This window comes from Anopheles ziemanni, chromosome 3 (genome assembly GCF_943734765.1).
Source record: "Anopheles ziemanni chromosome 3, idAnoZiCoDA_A2_x.2, whole genome shotgun sequence".
NCBI lineage: Eukaryota > Metazoa > Arthropoda > Insecta > Diptera > Culicidae > Anopheles > Anopheles ziemanni.
Genome location: NC_080706.1, coordinates 26,547,512 through 26,569,156, shown reverse-complemented (window position 1 = coordinate 26,569,156; position 21,645 = coordinate 26,547,512). Strand labels below are relative to the sequence as shown.

General features: G+C 46.7%; 1 protein-coding gene across 1 annotated transcript in view; it reads right to left on the bottom strand.

The window, feature by feature from the left end:
- Nucleotides 1-4,403: 4,403 nt before the first annotated feature.
- Nucleotides 4,404-21,645, bottom strand: part of LOC131286575 (uncharacterized) — a 103,626-nt gene continuing 86,384 nt past the window's right edge. The window contains exons 14-25 of the mRNA XM_058315546.1: nucleotides 19,652-19,927; nucleotides 19,352-19,463; nucleotides 19,049-19,241; nucleotides 18,777-18,985; nucleotides 16,263-16,393; nucleotides 15,826-16,007; nucleotides 15,616-15,684; nucleotides 5,831-6,054; nucleotides 5,455-5,758; nucleotides 5,158-5,373; nucleotides 4,773-5,089; nucleotides 4,404-4,694 (exon numbers count right to left, since the gene is read on the bottom strand). Coding sequence (XP_058171529.1) covers nucleotides 4,404-4,694; nucleotides 4,773-5,089; nucleotides 5,158-5,373; nucleotides 5,455-5,758; nucleotides 5,831-6,054; nucleotides 15,616-15,684; nucleotides 15,826-16,007; nucleotides 16,263-16,393; nucleotides 18,777-18,985; nucleotides 19,049-19,241; nucleotides 19,352-19,463; nucleotides 19,652-19,927 — 2,524 coding nt within the window. The remainder of the gene's footprint in view (nucleotides 4,695-4,772; nucleotides 5,090-5,157; nucleotides 5,374-5,454; nucleotides 5,759-5,830; nucleotides 6,055-15,615; nucleotides 15,685-15,825; nucleotides 16,008-16,262; nucleotides 16,394-18,776; nucleotides 18,986-19,048; nucleotides 19,242-19,351; nucleotides 19,464-19,651; nucleotides 19,928-21,645) is intronic.

Below are 21,645 nucleotides of genomic sequence, written 5' to 3'. Positions count from 1 at the left end.
TCTACAACACTCTCATGCCTCGAGCACACAGCGGGATTCGAACCCAACCTCTCCAACTCCGGTCTGTGTACGCTAACCACTAGACCGGCGCTCTTGCTTGAGAATGGCGCGCTAAATGTACAATATATATCTAGCTACATGCGTTTGCATGCATCGTTAGCGATCGCTAGCGTAGGCCTCAACCAAGAGCAGGCCATTTAAGGCTCTCGCGGGGTCTTCGCGTACACTCTCTGCACTGCCGTACGGTGGAGAGCGTGTAATTGTATGGAGCGAATTGCGCTCTTTGAGGGCTTCGCACTTGTTTGTATCCACGCGTGCTCAGGCTTCATACAAGTTTTGCTCACTCTTCATATAAGTTACGCTCGCGGGCGGGTCGAAAATTGTCGGCCCTACAGCGCGAATGCGACGGAGCATAAGTCAGTCGCTGCGTCTCGCTCCGATCCACGGGGATAGGCTTGAGTTCATTCAAAATTGGTAGTAGGGACGCTCTTTTTTTTGTTGCTTCTCTTTCACTCCTTGATCCCGTTTGCGTCTGGTCGACCGTTGTGGAACTGGTTCGATTAAAAGTAAATGGTTCTCACAAAATATTAAAAACGCAGACGAAGTGCCCTAATGGTTCTACGTTTAATGATAGGAATGGCTTTGAAAGGGTGGAAATAGATTAGGTGATTACCGAAACATTCAAACGAACTTTTTTTTAAGTACCGCCAGCCACATCATTATAAACGCATTACTGATAGCACTTGTTTGCGTATAATCATTTGCTTTTGTTAAAAGGGGCACGAACAATCTTGTGAATTATTGTACATCTCAAATGGATACTTTTGTAGACATTCGAACGATGTAAACAAACAATTTCGTCGCTTTCAGGGATTGCACATTTTGCGCACTGGAGCAACAGCGAGCTCCAAGTCAATCGAGATTAGAAGGAGCGTCTTAAGGAAGTAGAATAAGAAGAGTTATTGATAAGACACAATTTAAATTGCTCCGATTTAAAGGGATACATTATCAATCTATTAAAAAAAGCGTGACGGAACAAAGCCGTTGGAGATGCTTTGGACAACTTTTTAGAGAAGGGGGAAGTTATGTCGTAATCAGTAGAGTACCAAGTTGGTAGAGAAGAATGTTTTGTTATTGCTGTCCTCGTGCATAGTATGGCCTTTGGGAGCAAAGCCTTGCTTGTTTCTAAGCAGTATGGACGCGTAGACACTTTTATGCTTTGCAGCTAAGTAAACAGCTGCTGCTATCCATACTTCCACTCGGCGACGCAAGGAAAAAAGAATTTTCACACCGACACTTTCTTCTCCGTCCCAATTCAACACTGGCGTGTACAAGTTGTAGCAATAACGGGTAGGTTTATTGGCGTCAGCAATTATTTTCACTGCCCGTCGATTGCAGCACAGTTGTAACCAGTGTAGCTGGATTATTACCCTTTTTTTCCTGCTTGTTACACACCATTTTATCCACCTCTGCACCACTGCACCGAATAGGCGCAAGGTAGGGCTATCACTTTGAAGTCGATTTCACTCGCGCTCGTTGCACTTTTTCGACCGAAAACGCAACTATCGAACATCCGACGGGGGAAAACACTGCGTGCAGATCGGTACTGCGCCACTTTTCTCGATTTTTCCCTCAGAAAATCGTGAAAATGCGTTTCGTCTGTACGGATTCAACAATCCGTGAGTGACGTTTCTCGAAATGCTTGTGAATCGACTGGATTAGCTACTCGAACTGCAGCGCAAACGGGACGGCTAACACAACAAGCTTCACATGCTGTCCCGTTTTGGCCGCTAACCGTCACTTATGACGTTTTATAGTAAAATTACTTTTTATGGCAAATGTGCCATATTCAAGATGGTGGTAAAACGATGGCCAGTATGGTCGCGTTGTACCCATTTGTCATCCACGCACATTGTTCGGATATAATAAATAAAATGCGATCACAATTGTTAAGCTTTTGTACGAATAGTTTGTTTCTTGCATTTTATACCAACATGCTTAATTTCCCTTGTATCCAGTGTGTCTTTTCCATCCATTTGGCTCGCGTTTTCCAACGATCATTCAAATTTGCTTCACCATTTGCAATATATAAACATCCAATATTTAGTGTTTTTTTTTGGTTCAATTTTTGCTTTCCCTCATGGAATTATCTGTTTATGCCGTTTCTTTATCGAAAGGATATTTTTGTTTAGTTTGGTTCCATCTTCTATTTACATACACATCGACATTCATTCAACATGAATAAAATGGGATTAATTGGGGTGAAAACGGGCACGGGAGGGTTAACACAGAGAGAAGATAAAGGTATAAAGCTGGCGGGGATAGTTCGCCCGCGTTCGCTTTTCCTATCGGTTTTCCGGATGTTCGTTGTGGCTCTGTTAGTTAATTGTCACCGTTACAGCCATTTGCGTGACACTAAAGCACGGATTTGAAAAACTCTGTTCTTGTTCCATGTTCCAATTGGTTGTACGATTTAACATTCAGCTTGCAGTTTTGCTGTGCTCGTCTCAGCCACGAGGATATTTAGATTTATTCGTTTGAATGTACGGATGTCCACTTCGTTTTCGCTACGCTCTCACGTTTTATCGCCTCATGGTTTATTAACTCTGATATTTTCTTTGCTACCATTGATTTTGTTTTGTTTAGAATTCATTGGATCAGTTATGAGTTTGAAGCGGCTGTTTAGTAATGCGTTTAATGATGCTTCGCTAGTTACCTTTCTGTGTATATATTTGAGGACTCTATCCGTTCGCTGCCAGTTGTATACATCGCGTTGGCCTTCCACCAGGAGGAGGAGCGGTGTCCTCGTTGTTTAAAATTGATAAAATTGTTTGTTGTATCATTCGAAACCTCCGAGAAATGGCGTGATCAAAAGTGATTGATTTCTTTACTAGACCAGTTCAGTATGGTTTGGATTGTTCTAGTCCCTTGGATGATATTTTGCTCCATTCAGCACAATTTTTCTAACCTTTCATTTTATTACGTTCTCTCTTTTTCTCTCTCCTACTCCCAGCACCCTCCCTCGCGTTACTTTGCATCCTTTTAAATTTGTCTTTCTACTTTGGCATCTGAAATATGTAGCTGTTTTCGAGTACACAGTTAATCTGACTAATTTTCCGACCATATTTAGACACGTTCTGTTTGCTCTTCGACCCAATTTCAACTATGATAAATATATATATCGTATATGTATATATCTATATATATGTATATATTGTATATGTATATGTATATTTATGTGTATGTATGTACATAATCATAATAAATATTATGTAATAATAATATTCAACAGCCATTGAGAAAGTGTATTTGTTTTTGGTTTTTTTCTTCATTGATTTTTCCTCTCCTGCCGCGTTGACTTTCCAATTTTCCTTGGCTTCCGGCTTTACACCTTCTTGAGTTGAGTACAGCGTTGCCGTGTTGTTACGTTTGCTCTATTGTGTCTTTTCTATTTCGTCCTAAACCTTTTTGCGGGACATTCCAGGAACTAAGAACACGTGTGTCGGTAGAGGAGCACCAGTGACTAATCGATCGGGCATTGAACGGAAGAAGATTAACACGAAAGGCATTCGAGGCAGCAACAACTAGGTGGCGAACGATGCGCACAAACATAACGGACCACCACCACGACGCTGACGGGATTATTGGTGGCGCTAGGAGCAGGATTTGGGTTGCTATACTTTTCCAGGGTGGCACAGAAACGAACAGCTCTAATCACAACAGGACAACAATGTACAGCTAAAACACAACAAATACGGGTCGTTCCCCACGGGCTTAGGCGGGCCTTTTCTTGTGGTTTTAGAGTGGTTCAGTATTATCATCTTCTTTTCCTCATTTTTTTCTGGGGGTTGTAGCTTTGTTTCTCTATTTCCTCTTCCGTTGGCTGACTCCACGACGGTTTTGTGCCCCGCAGGGTCCTAGTGAACATTGGTTGGGCCGAGAGAACAACACCAGGTAACAGCGACTTTAAATTTCTTATAATCGATTTTCTCTATGTCCTAGCTCTGCAATTTAGCCTCATTTCATTTAGCCTCATGACATTTTTGCTTTAAACCGTTCTACCATTTCCTTCTAAGAGAGAGAATCAAAAAGAAAACACACCGTTACCACATCGAGGGGTGGACGAGAACCACGCTCGGTCGGGAGAGGGACAAGGGTCCATCGATATCAGCATTTGGCGCATACTGGTGGGTACATTTGACATCGAACATTGACTTCCGACACGTGGCGACGGGGTGTTTTGGTGACCGAAGAGCGAGTGGGCCGTCCCAAGAGCATCATCCTTGAGTTGGTGCTAGGCAGGGACGCCCGTTCTAGCTCGCTCCGCTTGGACTCGGTCCGGTTGGTGGTTGGTTTTGGTGGGTGGATTCTCAGCTGTACTCGTCCTACAGCTGATCCTCATCCTATAAGCCGCAGTCGAAGCTTTCGCCCCACTCGCTGTAGCGCGAGTCCTGCTTCTGGAGGCGCTGCTGGCAGGCCTCTAGGTAGCTGTCCTGTATCCGGTACATACCGCTGTTTGCCTGGTACATCAGCGTCTCGAGGATGCGCTCGTTCTTGATCGCCTTCGATGGTAGCACGATCTTGATCAGCTCCTGTGGTGATATGCGGTGCAGCTTCAGATCCCGCGCCAACCGTTCCATGATGCACCGGAACTCCACCTTGGCGTCGGTCTTGGCGGAGGCTTTCGATTTGACCTTTAATTCGGGTTATGAAAAACAGGTAAAAGGGGGGTTATTTAGCACCATTCCTCCACACAAGCCGACACACATTACCTTATGTTTGGCCCACGCGAGCATCGCTTCGAACTTGCGAACCTCCGGTATCTCCAGGTTGCGGCACATGATCATCTGCACCATGCTTTCGCTGAGCGTAAGAAAGTCGGCGTTTTGAAAGAGCGCATAGGCCCGCGTTTCGACGAAGGCAAGTATCATGTTGACCAGCTCCGAGGCGGACGTGTAGCGCCAATAGTAGTTCTCGAGGGCCGTCAACATCGTGCAGACGACGTCGATCCGGAGGAACTGTTTCGCGTGGTGAAAGCAGGCCTGTAGCAACTCCGGGAGATCGTAATGTTCGGCGGCACAGATTAATCCTACGGGAATTAGGAATGATTAGTTACGAGATCTTTTTGGGGACCTTAGTTTAGGTTAGCCTCCTCACCGGGTATCGAGGTGCAGGTCAGCGGACAGCTACCGGTGTGCAGATAGTCCAGCAGCACCCGGAACGTGTCCGGATCGAACTCGATGATGGTGAACTCGGTCTGGGCCAGCTTGGCGCGATCGACCTTCTGTGCGTCGGCACACACCGACAGCCTCGGTACGGCCAGTTGGCCAGCGTTAGCCTTGCTCTTGGAGCTTGTCTCCTTGCCATCCTTATCTGGAGGGCATTTAACAAACATTTGAAACATTTAGCATTTTGAAAAACACAACTGTCCCAACTCCCACATTCCAACCTCACCTGAACAGTCCTGCGAGGAGGCCCACTTCTTCTTGTCCTCCGCGTTCAGTTGCGACTGCTGCTTCCGTATCGAGCGTCCCCAGCCGGCCGTGATGGTACCGAGGCGGGAGAAGGCCCGCTTCACCATCGGCGAGGAGGGTACGCTCTTCGGACGGGGTGACTCGATGTCCGGCACCTGCAGGAAGTTGCTACTTTTGGGCCGCTGGTTTTGCGGTGAAAGGAGGGTCGGTGCGGGGCGTGCCAGCAGCTCCGCAACCGGGACTTGGGGGGACCCGAAACCGGTTTGTATGCCGTACAGCATTTCCTGCCGGGAGGAACAACAAAAATCCGCTATAGTTCCTCGCTCTATGCCGAGTTCCCGCAGGCTTTCACCTACCTGAAAGACACGACTCCTGACGCCCAGGATCGCACGGACACCGATGAAGCGGGCCCGCTGCTTCGACTGCCCGACCAGAAAGACGACATCGAAGAGCTGTGCGTTCTGAAGACACGATGGTTCGCAGTTTAAAAATACTCTTGTAAAATCTTTCGCTAATTGATCATAGTCCTCGAACTGATCTCTAACGGAGTCTAGTAACGGTGACGAAGGCCTCATGTGTCCTGCAAATGGGTACGAATGGAAGAGACGCATCGCCAAGCGAGATGGCCGATGGCAAAGGGTGAGCGTTGGTGATTATTCATTTCACATTGCTTAAGTATAGGTCACATTCAGAGAAGACGGGGGAGGGAGAGGGTTGGCGGGAAGTTGGAAGTCCTCAGTTGGGAGTTCTATTTGGGGTTAAGTGCTGGGATATACGCTATCGCTAGGGAAACTGAGGATTACTACAGGGCACACCACATGCAATGAGGACGGGGACGATAACGAAGGAACCACGAAGGGCATGGTATAATAAAAAGTTTAAACTATTATTATGGCTCATAAAAATCTCGGCTACAACTCATTTCGAGGCGCCATCAAAGCAATTCGCTACAACTGTTGGCAACTGTCCGTCGGTGTCTGAGGAAGTCAAACCGACAGCGGCATGACAAATACGAATGAATCACACTAAAACAATAACCAAAGCAAGCAGTGGAAGGAAGTAAAACACAGGACTACATGACTACAAAACCACAGGCAAAAAGCGTGAAGCAGAAAGGCGCGTTGAAGATGGCAAGCACGCTCGAGAAAACGATAGGACAGAACGGTTTCAATCGAAACACTCGACAAGGCACAGACAGTTGGGAAGGCGCGCGCGAACACTGAAAGCTAGGCCGGAAAAGGAAGCGATACCATGGTGAAGTTTTCGAATGAAAAGTGTTTTTTTTTTCTACAAAAGTGGCTGAAGTAGAAGAAGCAGGAAGGAGGAAGCAAGAAACAGTAGTATTCGGGTGCGGCCCACGGATAGGCCAAACCGTTCCAATTGGGGTTAAATACTTCATCATTTTATGTGGCCCCCAACTGCATCGACTAGAGGAAACTCAAGAAGGACTCCATGTTTGGGGACCGTAGGATCGACGAGCGTTTTTAGGGAGGAACGGGTTTCTTCCGGAGAGTGGCGAGGATTTTAATGAATCAAACACTATGAAGCTGTATGCGACGCAGATGTCACCTTCCGACGCTTTCTAAGGGGCGGACTCTGGAAAACTGACCAGATTTGTTCGTTTAAGTTTTCTTTTTTCTCTTCTTTTCAAACCTCCATAAACCGAAACCGTTGACGCTTCGGTGTCACTGGTTTATAATTTGGAATAAATTAAGTTTCGAATTCGGTTTTCCAGTTCCTTACTTCTTTTTTTTTCAATAAGTTTAGTTCGTTATGGGTACGCCTTGTTTTCCCGTCCTTACGGCGGGACCTTTCCTCCGAAGGGTCTCTCTACTCTCTGTCGTTACAGTGTTTGGACGAGTGCAGGGAACGAAGGGTCATTGGACTCCGACGGTCTGAGCCGTTCGAGCTCGGGTTTGTGGAATTGAGAAATGATTCTTGAGACCGGCCAGTGGGAAGATAATAAATTTTCACTTTAATGTCGCAGCATGCTTTGCTTTGGGTGGGAGAAGAAGAAAAGCACACCAAAACAGGGCCAATTTTTCACAGCCAACAACCATTTGATTAATGTTCATACACTGCTTTCGCGACTCGCAATTATGTCGTCGTTTGTTTTATTTTAAACTACCCACTCTTTTGAATTATAAATTACTAAAAGCTCCTTATCAATTCCCCCCATAAAACCCACTATTCCAATCCCAACCCAATCCTCCCAACAATCGTTCGCCAAATGTAAATCCGTTCGGTCGTAAAAAGTAAACGATCGTCGCGTTACGGTGGCCATGAGATAAACGAGATCCTTCGGTGTGCGCTTCTGAATCGGTCGCTCGTTTCGGAAAAACGGCATCGACACGCAACGATAATGATTTCCCCTCCCTTTCCACGGATGAAAGGACGATTTACCCGAAAGCTACCCTTTTTTTTTGGGGTGCTTTTCCCCTCCTTTACCGAGAGCTCGGAACTAAAGGGTGAATGAAAAGTATCAAGGAGCTTCGATTTTCCAAGAAGTTTGCGATCCGCTGTGGAATGTGTCGATAAAATTTAACGTGCTCGAAAAGAAAAGAAAAACGAACCCGAAAAAAAGGGAAAGGAGCAACCGACACCGACCGGCACTTAATCGGTGCGCCACTTTTCGTCGTTGCCGCTCGTTAGCTTTTGGTGAGGGAAACTGCTCCTGGCTCTGGTATGGTTGGGGGGCAGGGGAAGGTTTGGAAAAACACTTTCCTTATCCTTTGTACGGGGGAACCAGTGCAGGACGCGACGGGGACGTGTGCTTTCTTTTAGTCACGCTCCGTACGCTGCGCCTGTTTATATCAATTTGCACCGCAACACAGAAACGCTGCCAGGCCGCTTTCGGGCATCACCATTATCGGCAGCATACCGCCTCCTAACACACCCCTTGAATAATTGAAAGCAACACTCATTGCCCGCGCCTACCGGGGAGGAAGAAAAAAAAAGGCATCGAGGAGGGGACAAGGATTTTCCACTGCTCGCCTAAAAAGCACCCGATAAGGCGGGCAAATTGGTGGAATTTTTCTTCTCGAACCCGTCGGTTCGGGTTGGCGAGGGTCGGGCTTTCTCATTACTGTCCTGTGACCTGTGGCGTGGCAACGGATTATGGCTTTGGAGACATTTTTCGCTTTTTTATGCGACCCCCCTTAGAAGCCGTCTTCAACCGGTATGTGTTGAAAACACGGAACAAGTTTCAACACACACGTACGGCGCTGTAGTTATAGGCATTAAAGTTTAAGGGGCGAAAATGTTGCTGCCTCGGGTGGCCAGCTTTCCACATACCAATTTTATCTCGAGTTTATCAAATTATAGTCTAGTGTGAGAAATCTACCGGCTGATTGAGGCCGGTGGACGCTAAAAGGGGCGAGAAGCGGGCATCGTAACGATCGTCGTTTGTGATTGGCTTCTCGGTTGACCAACAACCGACACCCACCACGGGACCTCGTTATCGTTTTTAGATGGCGAACACACATAGGGTAGGGAAGTGACCAGGGCCCGAAACCTGAAGCGTGCTCTCGGTCACCGGTGTCCTTTAAATCCCGCCTCCGGGCTTTCGAGCAGCAGGGAAGCAATGGCGTTGCTAATGATAAATTTTAATAAATATTTAATCTCCATTAGAGATACCACCGTCCGGACACTGTGTCCGCTTGAATCCGTTTGTTCGTTCGTTTTAAGAGACACAGGAAAAAAAAACGAGAAATAACACACGAAAGGAAGCCGGCCAGTCCTTACGAATGCTGGGCGTCGTATCGTTAGTGTGTGTGTGTGTGTGTGTGTGGACCAAAAGCGAACCGGACGCACGAGCTCACGAGCTACCACCAGCTTCCGATGGAGTTGGGATGTGGGGGGAAAATTCAGCGCAAGCTGGGGCAAGGGTGAAAATCCGGTGAAGCACGGAAACCAGAAACTAAATAAATAAAATGAAATGAGATAAAATGATATAAAACAAAATAAACCCACTCCGATCCCAGCGGAGGAAAACGATAGCCCGGTCCGGTTTGTGCGGGGAAAGACACCAGGAAAGACATGGACAGCGAGCATGTCTGGCGTTGGCTTGTTAGTCAGTCAGGGTGGGTGTCTTGCAAGAAAATGCTTCCCCGAGCGGCGACCACCGGACCGGAAAAGGATATGAAGCGAGGTTCAATCAGCGTTGAGAAACAAAGAAAACGCCGGCTGTGGTCCAGTTTAAAAACTAAAGCAAACCCCGGCAAAGTAAAGCTCAGGCGAAAAAGAAACCACAATGGGAAACAAAAAAACGAAAAAAACATAATACTTGAGCCCGGAAATACTAAATACAACCCCCGAACTCCATCGTACCGGAGTGCCGGTGCTTCCGGTGCACTCATGATTTTAAGTTTATTTTGCAATTTCATTGCGAGAAATCTGCCACGTTTCGTTCGTACATTCTGGCGTTTTCGTGTTCCCTTTCCCGGAGACTGGGAGCCTTCGAAACCGAACACACATCCGGGGGGCGAAAAGTCCCACATCCGCTTTCGCCAGCGCTCGCAGGCGGCGGCATTAAAGGTGGTTGGGCGAATAACCGAAATAGGCCAAACAACCCGATCCAAATGATGGCCTCGGTGGCGGGTCTAATAAAAGCAACACAACTAATACATTTTAATGAATTAGTGAACGCAGGCGAGAAACATTGTACCCCCGTGCCGGGAGGACATGTTTCCGCTTCCGTTTAGCTTTATCCCGCACCGGAAAGCGGAAAGTCCGAGATAGCATGTGCTGTCCAATTATTTTTGCAAAAGCATTACTAAACTTCCACCGGCGGATCTGGTTTTCACCTGGTGTAAGTAAAAGGAAAAAGCGGGGGAAAAAAGAAAACCTTCCGCCCGCCTTTTGAGGCCAACCGGCGTGGTGTTACACTGTTCCTAATGAGCTTAGTGTCCGTGGAATGAGTTTCGCCGGTTGGAGTAATAGGACTTGGGCAAGATTTCAGCCCATTACGGGTAATGCAAATAGGTGGATTTAGATGGCCGTATTTGGCTGCTCTCCCTTCCCGAGGGTTGTGCGTTGGCGTTTGTTTTTTCTTCTGTCATTCCTTTTTTTTATGAACTTTGCAGACCAATCTCTGCACTACTTACTTCATCCACGCCCAAACACACCCGTTCGCTTTCGGTAGTGTCGTTACACAATCATTGAGATAAGTGGCGGAAAAGTTACAAAACTCTAAGAACGCCATCGTTTTGCTCTTCGTTTATTGTGAGCTGCTGGCTCTAATTCTCCTTCTGTTCACTCGAAAGAAAGCACATGGCCATCGTGGATAGAAACGGTTGCTTCATTTTCGGGTTTCGCCCACGTGTGCCGACATTTGCTGCGCGAACGGTAGTTTTGTGTGGGCAACATTTTTATAAAATTAAAACTAAAACACTTTGATGGAAGCGTTTGCATTGCAGGTGGAATGCGCCCCAATGCAAAAGGGAGGAATATAAAATAAAAGTATTAACATAGGTAGCAGCATCCATAAGGATAAAAGAAGTTTCTAGCGCTGCAAGGTGGAAGGAAAATAGGGTGGAAAAAACAAAACCAGCGAACGAAAGCTACCCCCGCCATGCTGTCGGACGGCGGGTCGACAGGTCAGTCCGATGTTTGTGTAGGAGAACTTTTCGCTAGTGCTGCTTCGTGGTGCTTATCTTCAGTGCACCGGTGATAGCCGGTGCAAGGTAAATGTGCACTTTCGACGCACCTTTTTATGCAGATGCATAGTGCAGCTGCACGTTGGGTTGCGCTTGAGGGGAAAAAAAAACATTAGAGTCGAATTACAAAGCAAAGCAGGGGGCTGGATGAAGGCGGGCTAGCCGGTTCTTTATGTTTAAGAGCAAAGAGCAAAGTTAAACATGGCGCCGAGAGTTGCTCGACGCTGGATTGGAGTGTTGTGTTTGCATTTTATTAATGTTCGTTTATATTTCTTGCGGGAGCTATGGTGTTTATTTTCGCGGCGAACCCTGCGTTTCTAGAAAAAAGGCCTTGAAGCCTTTGACTGAATGAGCTTTAAAGCCTTGAACGCAACAATCGGCATGAACTGAACATATAAATCCTTATTGGAAAAATAACTATTTCAAGAGCAAGAGCACCCGTTTGAAAAGGTGTAAGAAAGAGATCCCAAAAGACCACATTGACACCAACCATGAAAAGCAAGTTGATACTGTGCACATTATTTATTGCCGAGGAAAACTTTTTCCCATCCCCAAAGACAAAATCGATAGCATACAGATAATGGCAGAGAGTATGCAGCAAACGGGTGAAAAAAAAAGTGGTGCCCAAGTAGATGCAGCAACGCTAGCAAAGCCTGAAGCGTGACCGGAAGCGCCACTGTTAGGTGCAGCGGAACAATCTCCCACGAAACAATGGGCCCTGTTCCCCCCAGGGTGTGTAACGTGAGAGCTCAACCAAGCGAGCAACAAAAGACACTGCCGAGAAATGCTGCGAATAAAAATGTGCCGTAATAGAGGACGAAATGGAGCTGAAGCGGAAACTGTCGTAGGAGCGTGTAAGAAAATCCCCGAGCAGACGGCCTGGAAATACGTTGGTCTCATTTTTCTGGCAGTTTTCGTACAAAATAGAAACTTTCACAAAATGGAAAATAGCCAGTGAAGTGTAAGAAACTGGAAAATTGTCTAATGGTCTTCAAAACTGCAAGATGTACACTGTACAGCTTTCCCAGGGACCGAACTTGTTAGGACGAGCAGTTGTGTTGCATACTTTTAGGCGTATACGGAAAATTAGGGAAGCAAAGTACGCAGCCAAAACGTAAAAAAGGAGTCTATGTGTTGTTCGGAATGTGTTACTCAGGATGCTTCAAGCGTAGCCACTTGCTCAAACTTCTGATAACAAGGAGAAATAGTCATCAAAAAGAACGGGCAAACTCTGCCATTTGAATTCCTCGCATGGGCCGGCTGTAACGAATATGTAGACGTGGAAGAAAGACCGAAAGAGACCTTTCTGGTTGCCATCAGTGGCTGGATTCTTGTCCACCCACACCGCCGAAGGTGTGACAGCACAATAAGCTGGCTAGTGGTGCTGGTTGAAAATTTTCGCGACAAACTGACAACGGAAGTCCAGCGAGAACCGAGCGCTCCACAGATAACACGCCCCCGGGAGGGATAAAGCACGTGGGTTTTACTTTTCGTTCGCGCACAACCAAAAATCGGTCGCCTCGCGCGCGGTGTGTATGTGTGTGTATGCAATCCATTCACTGGCGAAGTGGGGTGAAAATGTTTGCCAACCCTTCAGGCGGGTGCTTTTCCCGGGGATTTTTTTCCCCACCATTTTTTACTCCACCGAAAACGTCGTCGTGATCTCGCATGTCCTAGTTACGGTCTCGGTAGGAACCATTCCCCGATGCTCCAGGTCTATCACCCACACTTGTCTCCTTCATCCCTTTTCCGTTCGTGTCCGGGTATTACAGAAATGTATATATCGAGTTACGTCGCGTCTGCTGCATTGTGTGTCCATTCAACACCCAGCTGGTGCTTTGCGAAAGGGACCATTTTTTCCATTTTCCACTCACGAAGTTTCAAATGGCACAGTGGTGACAGTCCAGACCATTGTCCACCCACGGCAACCACGGCAACGCGAAGGGTGTGTCCTCCGATTCCGATTCCCTTTTTAGCGAGCCACTCGTTTCGTTTGCAACGAGTTGTAACACACGTGAATGGGCATGTTTACATTACTAATGGTTCGACAGGAGCCGAGTGACAGTTCGGGCTTTGCATCCCCGTCTCGGTGCCCAACAAAAGTCGGGGACAGGCAGCTCTCAAACTAGCTGAGCGTAGAACGCTAGCTCCTCCAGCGCAAAAAAAAAGAAAAAGAGAAACTTTTCAGTTTTATATTTCACTTAGCAGGAGCTTAATAATTCTCCTAATTTAATTGCTCTTGAAGCCCAACTTGAAACCAAGCTGGACTGGCTGGACGTGGATGAACTTTCGTTACCTTTGCGAGACTTGCGGTATAGGGGTGAGTTTTTAACTGACGTTTACTTTCAGGACTCGCTGAGAGAAACGCGGTGGGGTGTGAGATCCAGGGGGGCATTAGTTTAGAGATCGCACAACAAAGGGGTCGCCAAGGGAAAAGGAAAAGTTATGAGCTGACGGCGTGGGGGGGAGTGAAAAGTTTCCATTTTGATGATAATGGAAATCGAACAAGACTCCTTTCGTGCAGAAGGGATACTTTCGCGCGCCACGTCCAACGGAAAGGAATGTTGGACTTTTGCGGGTTCTACGGGGCGCAGGGTATTTCACAATTTTCCGACATCCGACATTCTGCCAAGGAAGTGTACTTTAAATAAGTTTTACGCTTGAAAGACAAGGCAGTTGTAAAAGCGATACGTTATGAGATGAGTTTGAATGTTGGTATCTTTGGTATCTTCCCTTCGCTTGCGAACAGACTTGTGCTGTTTAAAAGGACCATAATTAATGGAAGATACAGAGGGTACCGGTTGAACCACGTCGGCACCAATCCCCATTCATCGTTCTGGCGTGCGTAATGTTTTGGTTTGGTGGTCGGTTCATGAGTTTTTTCAGGTGTTAGCCCTGTGGGCTCCTTCAATGTTTTGTCGGAAGTTTACATTGAAGGCACACGAAACAATGTTCCTCTAGCGATGGTACGAGCCCTGAGGAAAAGGAGAACAAGCTGACGAAAAGTTTGTGCGGAGAGGAACTTTTGTGTTCCATAAAATTGAGCATTTGCTGTGCAAATACACGTAAAGTCAATTTATGGAGCACATCAGGCAACAACAAGTTTGCTTGAGAGTTTGCAAACCCGGTTGGCGGAGGATGTCGCTCGCTAATGGGGGAAACGAACCGTAGCGCAAGTAGAAGTGCAACCTGTTTGCCAGCTTGAAAGAGCAACAATTAGGCGATAGAGTTTGCTGATGCTTTGACGGTACAAAGTTTCTGAATGTTTCTATTCCGGGGCTGCATGTTGTGCCATGCATTGTAAAGCAGTTCTCCTTTGTTGCACGCTGTTGTTAAGCTTTAGAGAATCTGGATTGTATCTCGATTTGATTAAATAATTAAAACAATCTTATTAAGAACATTGGATTCAAGTTTTTGAAGCGTTTAGTCCAGGCTAGTAAAATGATCCAATAAGTATTAGTGTTGTGCCTTATGCCTCTTGAGGCGAGATTCATTCAGATTGTTTCATGAATCTTTTAGGATTGGAATCTTCAAACGTTGATGAATCTTACGAAACCTAAATGAATATTTACGATTCTTTCATAGATTTTTCACGAATTTTAATGATTCTTTCATTGGCGTGGATCGATGAATCTTTCTCATTACAAGATTTGTGAATCTCTAAAACGATGCAAAGAACCATTAAGATTCATGAATCTAAATTAGAATTATACAACACTAATGAATATGTGTTTGCTGCTCGGAAGGTCCCGGAGCGATACGAAATAAAGTTTGTGATAACGGCTTTAAATTCGGACTGAAACAATTGCAAACAATTGCATTCACCTGCCTTTAGAGGGTAAAAATGAAATTTAACATAATCTGCTATATGTTCCTCGAATCAAAACCATCGTTTTTCCGACTTTGTGTTTCCAATGATTCAAACGGTCGATGATTTGATATTAAAACAAGAAGTGCGGAGCGAAAAACTTGAATTATATAATTTACGTTCGCTTATTCTGTATTGTAAAAAAACAAAATAATTTGACTTTGAAGAGAAATGCGACTATCGTCGATCGAAATACACTTTACACCGGAAAGTTGGCATTGGAAAATCAGCAGTTAGTAACAAAAATTCGATTCGAATGATGAAAATTCACATTGTTCAGATACCCTAGAAAAAAAACCCAAAAGTGTGGCAACTCGATAAAATCTCGGCGAATTTAAAGCTGAACAACTGATCTGAAGCAGCGAGTGAAGAACCGGTGGAAACAAATTGGTGTACTTTGTTCAGTGTGAGGGTTGGGGTGGAGAGTGCTTACAGTAATGAGGCCAATTCGGGGGAAGGGGGTGGGTGAGTAGGTGGAAAATTTCAACCAAATACCAAAAAAAAACAAACTGGACGAACGAAAGCGTCATGAGGCACGTGGTGCGTGGTACTGCGAAATGGTGCGTGGAGCGAACCGTAACGTAGCACACACCTTGGCGTAGTGACAGCATCGTACGTGTGCAATTTTGCAGTGGAAGATTGTTCGTGGGCGAGAGTGAGCAAAAGTCTGTGTGGGTGAGTGAGTGAGTTCGTGTGCCAGTGAGAGAGAAAGAGAGAGAGAAAGAGAGAGACAGAGAGATAGAGATAGCTTTCAAGTACATACGATGCGGCACATAGAGTCGCATACAGCAACTAACTGTCACGCGTAACATGCAAGGATCCTCACCGATGGGTCTCCACGAACCCCTTCGGTACGGTTTGGGGATTTGTCCGGTTTCCGCGTGGTTGGCCAGGTTGGCCACGATGTCCTCGAGCATCTGCGACCGGGTGCGCTCCTGCATGCGGGCGAACTTGGGCGCCGAGTACGAGGCCCGCTCGCCGTTCACGATCTTCGTCAGCAGCCATTCTCTGTGCGTTAGTGTCCGGGAGAGGGCAGAGTAATGTATTGGTTTGCCGAAGAGTTTTGTGCGTGTTCGCTACGTGTGTTTTTTTTTTTTGCTTTCGTATGCAACCGTCCCACGCATTAGTAAATTGGCATTAGCCAAATGAAAGACAGATTGCTGCCGGCGGGATTCACCTCCAGCGTGAAGCCACGGAACCAACCTCAGCAGCCCGGTTGGCGAGAACCCACGGTATAATGGGGGGGTTTGGTTGGTCACTTACCTAAACATCGGTCCCTTCTCGAACACCGACTGCTCCCAGAGGTACGGCTTGTAGGCACCGACTTCGTCCCGCGTCACCACCGACACCTCGTAGCGGGTGGGTTTCCGCTTGATGCGAGCCGAGACACGAACCTGCGGATAAAGGGAAAAACCAAGCGACGTGGATAAATAACTGGCCTCCATCGTGTCCAACCCATTCGGGGGGCCCGATGCAGCCGAACGGACGTGTCCCCCCGGATCGGACGGGGGCAGATAAATTCACGGTGAAACAGATTTTCGTCCTCCGCCCGCAACGGCGGTGGCGTTGGTGGTGGTCGAGCAGGAAAAACTTTGTGTTTGCCCACGCCCGTGCCTTTGCAAAAGGTGCGCCCGGTTGGTTTGTGGTTGGGCGGGAAAACTACGATGGTAATTTAAATGGGGCCCGACGTTGGTTAAATGGGGGCGGGTAAAACGAGGAATAGCAAATGACACGAACAGAGTCGAAGAGAAAGAGAGAGAGAGTGGGAGAGAGAGAAAGGGGAAAAAAGGACAAATAAACCGGTCACAACTGGTGCCATCTTGCAACCCTTATTGAACCGATACGACATCGGCCGGCAAAGCACACAAACAGAGCCCTACAAAAAAAAACCCTACAACTTATGATCATGAAATTTATTCTCTCCGTCTCCGTTTGGCGGTGGTTTTGTTTTTTTTTTATTTCTCACGGAAAGGCATGTTTATGAGGCACACGGACCAGCCCCCCATGGCTTGCAGAAGGTCCTCCCGAATCTCTTCTCCCACAGATTTTCCACATCCTTTTGCTCGTTTGACTTTCGGCATGAAAAATGTACACCGATTTGGCCCAGTTCGGGGTCCGGCAGTAGATTAAAGATCAAAAGGATGGGACAATTTGTGTACCGTTGTGGCGACGGTAGGGAGTTCATTCCGTCCGTGCGGGGGACTAATATTTGAACAATTACTGGAGGGATTTTGTGGGGTTATTTATCATCGCACCGGTTGGACCGGATGCGGCCGAAAGGAAGGCCCGCCAGGATGGATAGGATAGAAGTTTCGTTCTTCTCCGAAGGACACTTCTTGTTAGGTAGCTTAATGGCCAAAGGAAGGGGAATGGGGGAGTCATAGGGAAGTAATTTAATTTAAGAGCGCTCCGCTTTTCTTGGACGTGAGTCAAGAGGTTTTTCTGCGCGAAGCAAACATTTGTACAAGTACGTTAATGCAAAGGTGAGAAAGATCTAAAGCTTTTAGGGTGTAGTTTTAAAACGCACTATAAATATTGTCGTTCGCTGCGATGAAGTCCTTCAAAAGATATTGGTTTTCGACCCGCCCTGGGTTGCAGTGGTACGGTACGGTAGTGGAAATTGTCTGCATTCTCCCTCGGGGACCCCGCGGTTCCAATGTCCACTCCCGCGGTTAAATAACACAGCATCAGCATCTCGTTAAGAAACAAACGGAAACACTACCCAGAGGGACCGGTACCCTGGTCCTCGGAACATGGTTTGTCCCGGTGTCTGGTGTCGGGTTGATAAGGTTCCGGTTGCGGACGGACCGAACACGACAACCACGCGCTCGGTGGTCAGTTACAGCTAGTTACACGTTGCACGGGTCGATGTTGTGCCCGTGCTCGCACAAATTAGATGAGATTATCGCTGGCCGCGTGTACCGGGCAGGAGTTCGTCGTGATCTAATGCTCTAATATTGGGGCGTACGGTGGTACGTAGTTCGCACCGTCAGCACGGAACCGGAGTTTCGCGGCTTGCCAGAGTGGTGTGCGCTTATAATCTCCAGCCAGCACAAACCAGCGGGCGTGGGGTGGTTTCCGGGGAGGACGAGAGATTTCATCCTCTTAACTGGGACGCTTTGATCTGACCACACACTCTGGTCCCAATACTTGCGTGTGTACACATTTCCCAGATGATTTGATTTCTGGACGGGCGTAACCGAACCGGATGTCCGTAAGACCTGTCGTCCACGCACCGCATCGTGGAAATCCTCGCCTGGTTGCGTACGTTAGCGAAAGGCATACACACACACCCAGCCAAAGGGAAAAAAGGAAACATTAATGCTACGAAAGCTCCACTCCGACCAGCGCCATCGGAGAGCGTTGGAGTGAGCGTGTTCCAAGCAGCCGGAAGGGGAGGTAACTAACGGGCCGTGGCCGTTGTTATCGCTACTAGGGAGGTGAAAACAGCCACACTGTCATAAAAATAATGGTAAGTTCTGCTCTCGTGCTTTCTCCCACGCCTGTTGGTGCACAAATTATTCAGATCCTTCCTTGCGATCGTTCGGTTGTGTTAGGACTACGTTGGTCCTCGGTACAGCGGGCCGAAGCAACACACGCCACCACGTGACAGTGTTAGTGGGTTGGTGGGTGGGAACGGGAAAATAGGGGCTGGCGAAATGGAAACCACCACCGCAGAGGCACGGAGGAGGAAACCACCCCATGGGCACCGGCCCGGAGTGGCTTTGGCAGCGGGCAGCAATAATTTGCTGGCAGCTTCCCGCGTTGGCTACTTACCAAGATGAAGGTATGTAAAAAATGGCTCTTGATGCAGGCTGGGCTGAACGCGGTGTTGTCCGCCTCGAGGAACACCACGCAGACGATGTCGTTGCCGATGTGGCGCTTCCGCTGGAGCTTCTGTGGGTCGTGCTTCTCGTACGGGAGCTGCGTGGACACGTGGAACATTATCTCTATCGAACGCCAATTTGTATAAACCGAGTAAAGTCCTGCAACGGGGAGCAAATTAATCGAACTGTTTGGCGCGTTACCTGGTGGTTCGAACGCCTTACCTGTCAAATCGTGAACAGTGTCAAGGCCGCCTTTGTATTTATCAAAACCACGTAACCTAACTTTATCGCCTAGTAGCTGTAAAAACTCCTCAAACAACGGTGAATTTTCGTTATTGTCTAAAATTTGTTCTTCGGTATATTGACCCTCCTTCACGTAGATCACGCCCACCTTCAGCTCAGATTTTATGAAAACCTGCAAATGACAAAAGATGCCAAACGGAAGAAGTAAGGCGTCGTTCGTGAGGGGGTTTCCATTTTACGGTTACGTGGCAGCGAGCCAAAAGTTCGTCTTCGTCCACTTACCTGATCCAGCTTGAGAAGCTCTTCCGGTGTGTCGGGCAACTGTCCCAGCGTCAGTGGTGGGTTCAGATTGACTTCCTTACCTAGCGACCTAACTACTTCTTCCCTATTATACCTGTGCGGTGGAAGAAAGGGATAGCAAAAAGGAGACGGTTTCAGTGCCATACCCATTGTTAAATTATAACTTTACCGACTGCCACAGAAATGGCTCGCAAATTTCTCGGCTCGTTTCGTGGGGGAAAATTACAACGCGTTGTTGCCTGCATACATCCAGGCGACGACGGGCCGCTTGGGTACACTTACCTATCAGCAAAAACACAGGAGGCTGGTATCAGTCCATGAACGGTGTACGAGATGGCTCGCACTAGGATGCGGAACTGGTCGCGCCCGTTGATCGTCTCCTGCTTGATCGACAGGATGACCGGGCCGAGGTCCTCGTCGTTGGTGAAGTAGTTCCAGTGCTCGGTGCCGTAGAAGTACTTCTCGTACGTTTCCTGCTCGACCGACGTCAGCTCGAAGCCCTGCTGCTGCTCCCACTGCTCCTCGATGGCGGTCTTTTTTCTACGGATACGCTGACTGCTATTAGCAACGCGTGGCAAGGACGGTTGTTTACGAGCCCAAATCGAACCAAATAGAGCAAATTCCCGTTCCCCCTCAAGCGATGTTGGTGCAATATGTTGAATGATTTGTTGTGTGTTGTGTGGTTTCAGTTTACATATTTACCATGTGTATGAAGTGTGCGAGTGGAATGCATCAATCGATGAGAGAGCAAAAACAAAAGCAAAACAAAAAATGAACGAGAAGGAGAAATATAGAAAGCGAGAGAAAGAGAGAAAGAGAACAAAATAAAAATCTACTCTACAGCTACTGTAAGAAAATGCGTTTATGAAGTTTGTGAAGAAAATTAGAAACTGATGGTTGTTGTTTCAAATCTATATGAACTCCATCCAACCATCAAGCGCAATTTAAATGATAGCAACTTTTATCGTCAATCAATTGAAACCTTTTAATTATCTTGGTTGCACTGATCTAAAAGTTTGCTAACGCTGTTTCTGCAAGCATAGGCGCGTAACATTCTGAAGCATAGAAAGAGTATATAAGTAATTCGCTTTGTTTCCACACCCAAACACTACAATGTAGGGTTTCGATCTATATAGTGGAATGTTTCAAGTGGTAGAGGGAAAGTTTCACTGGTACAGAGGATGGTTACAGACGCATAGGGGATCTTTGCAACCATATAGGGAAATATTACAAATAGTAAGAGGAATCGTGCAAACCCACTAGAGAACTTTGCAATCGATTTGGAGAGCAACTTCGCTAAGCTAATCGTGTTTGTTACTCAATGATGTTCCTATCGACAATAATACGTTTGAAAAGCGTTTTTAGCGTTGTTTTCTACTAAAATACAAACTTCTTCTTCTTCTTCTTGGCGTAACGACCTCTTGGTCATGCCTGCCCCGTTAAGGGCTTACGAGACTTGGTTCCCTGCTGTACGTGGATAGTCAGTCCTCTCGTACAGGGGAGGGTCCGGTATCGGTTGGGATTCGAACCCACGCCGTCGAGGTGGTGAGCCCCGGCGCTCATGGGCCGATTTTCTAACCGGCGCTACCGCTCGGCTGTCGCGGACTCCCTAAAAAATACAAACATTCTCCTATTTTTCACCATTTTTATTTCGAGTTGTTATGGTAGTTGTCCAAACAACAGATCTTTCATGGTAAATACTAAATGCCATGTCGATGGGTAACATTCGATGCGAGGTTTTTCACATTTACCGTGCCGAATCCGATGCTTTTATACAATTTTATTTTAATTAATAGGTGAGTAAAAATACACAGTGATTAATTTACTTTTCTTGCGTGAGAGTATCGACGCGGAGTAAAGTAAACAAAAAAATTACAATGAGGACCTTGGTGAGCATATTTTCCTTAGCTGTCTGACACATTGTCCTATATGACTGCAATGTTCTCTCTACTGGTTGAAAAAATCCCCTATGCTTTTGAAATGTTTCCTGTACCTATTGAAACAGTCCATTATATAGGTCGAAACCATGTATACCAGGATATCGTTTTAAATCAAGAAATTACGTTTTACCACGATCGCATACGAATGCTATTATATATTTTGTGTAGTTGCAAGAACCAAAAATAACAATCTGTTAAATGAATTTATAGTGCATAGGAAATTCAGGAAATATTTCATGCTATCACGCATAATTTGAGTTAATAGTAAAGATTCAAGTTCGATAGTTCGCCTTAAGTGAAAGTTGGTATCGTTTAAATCGACCTCTAGATAATAAA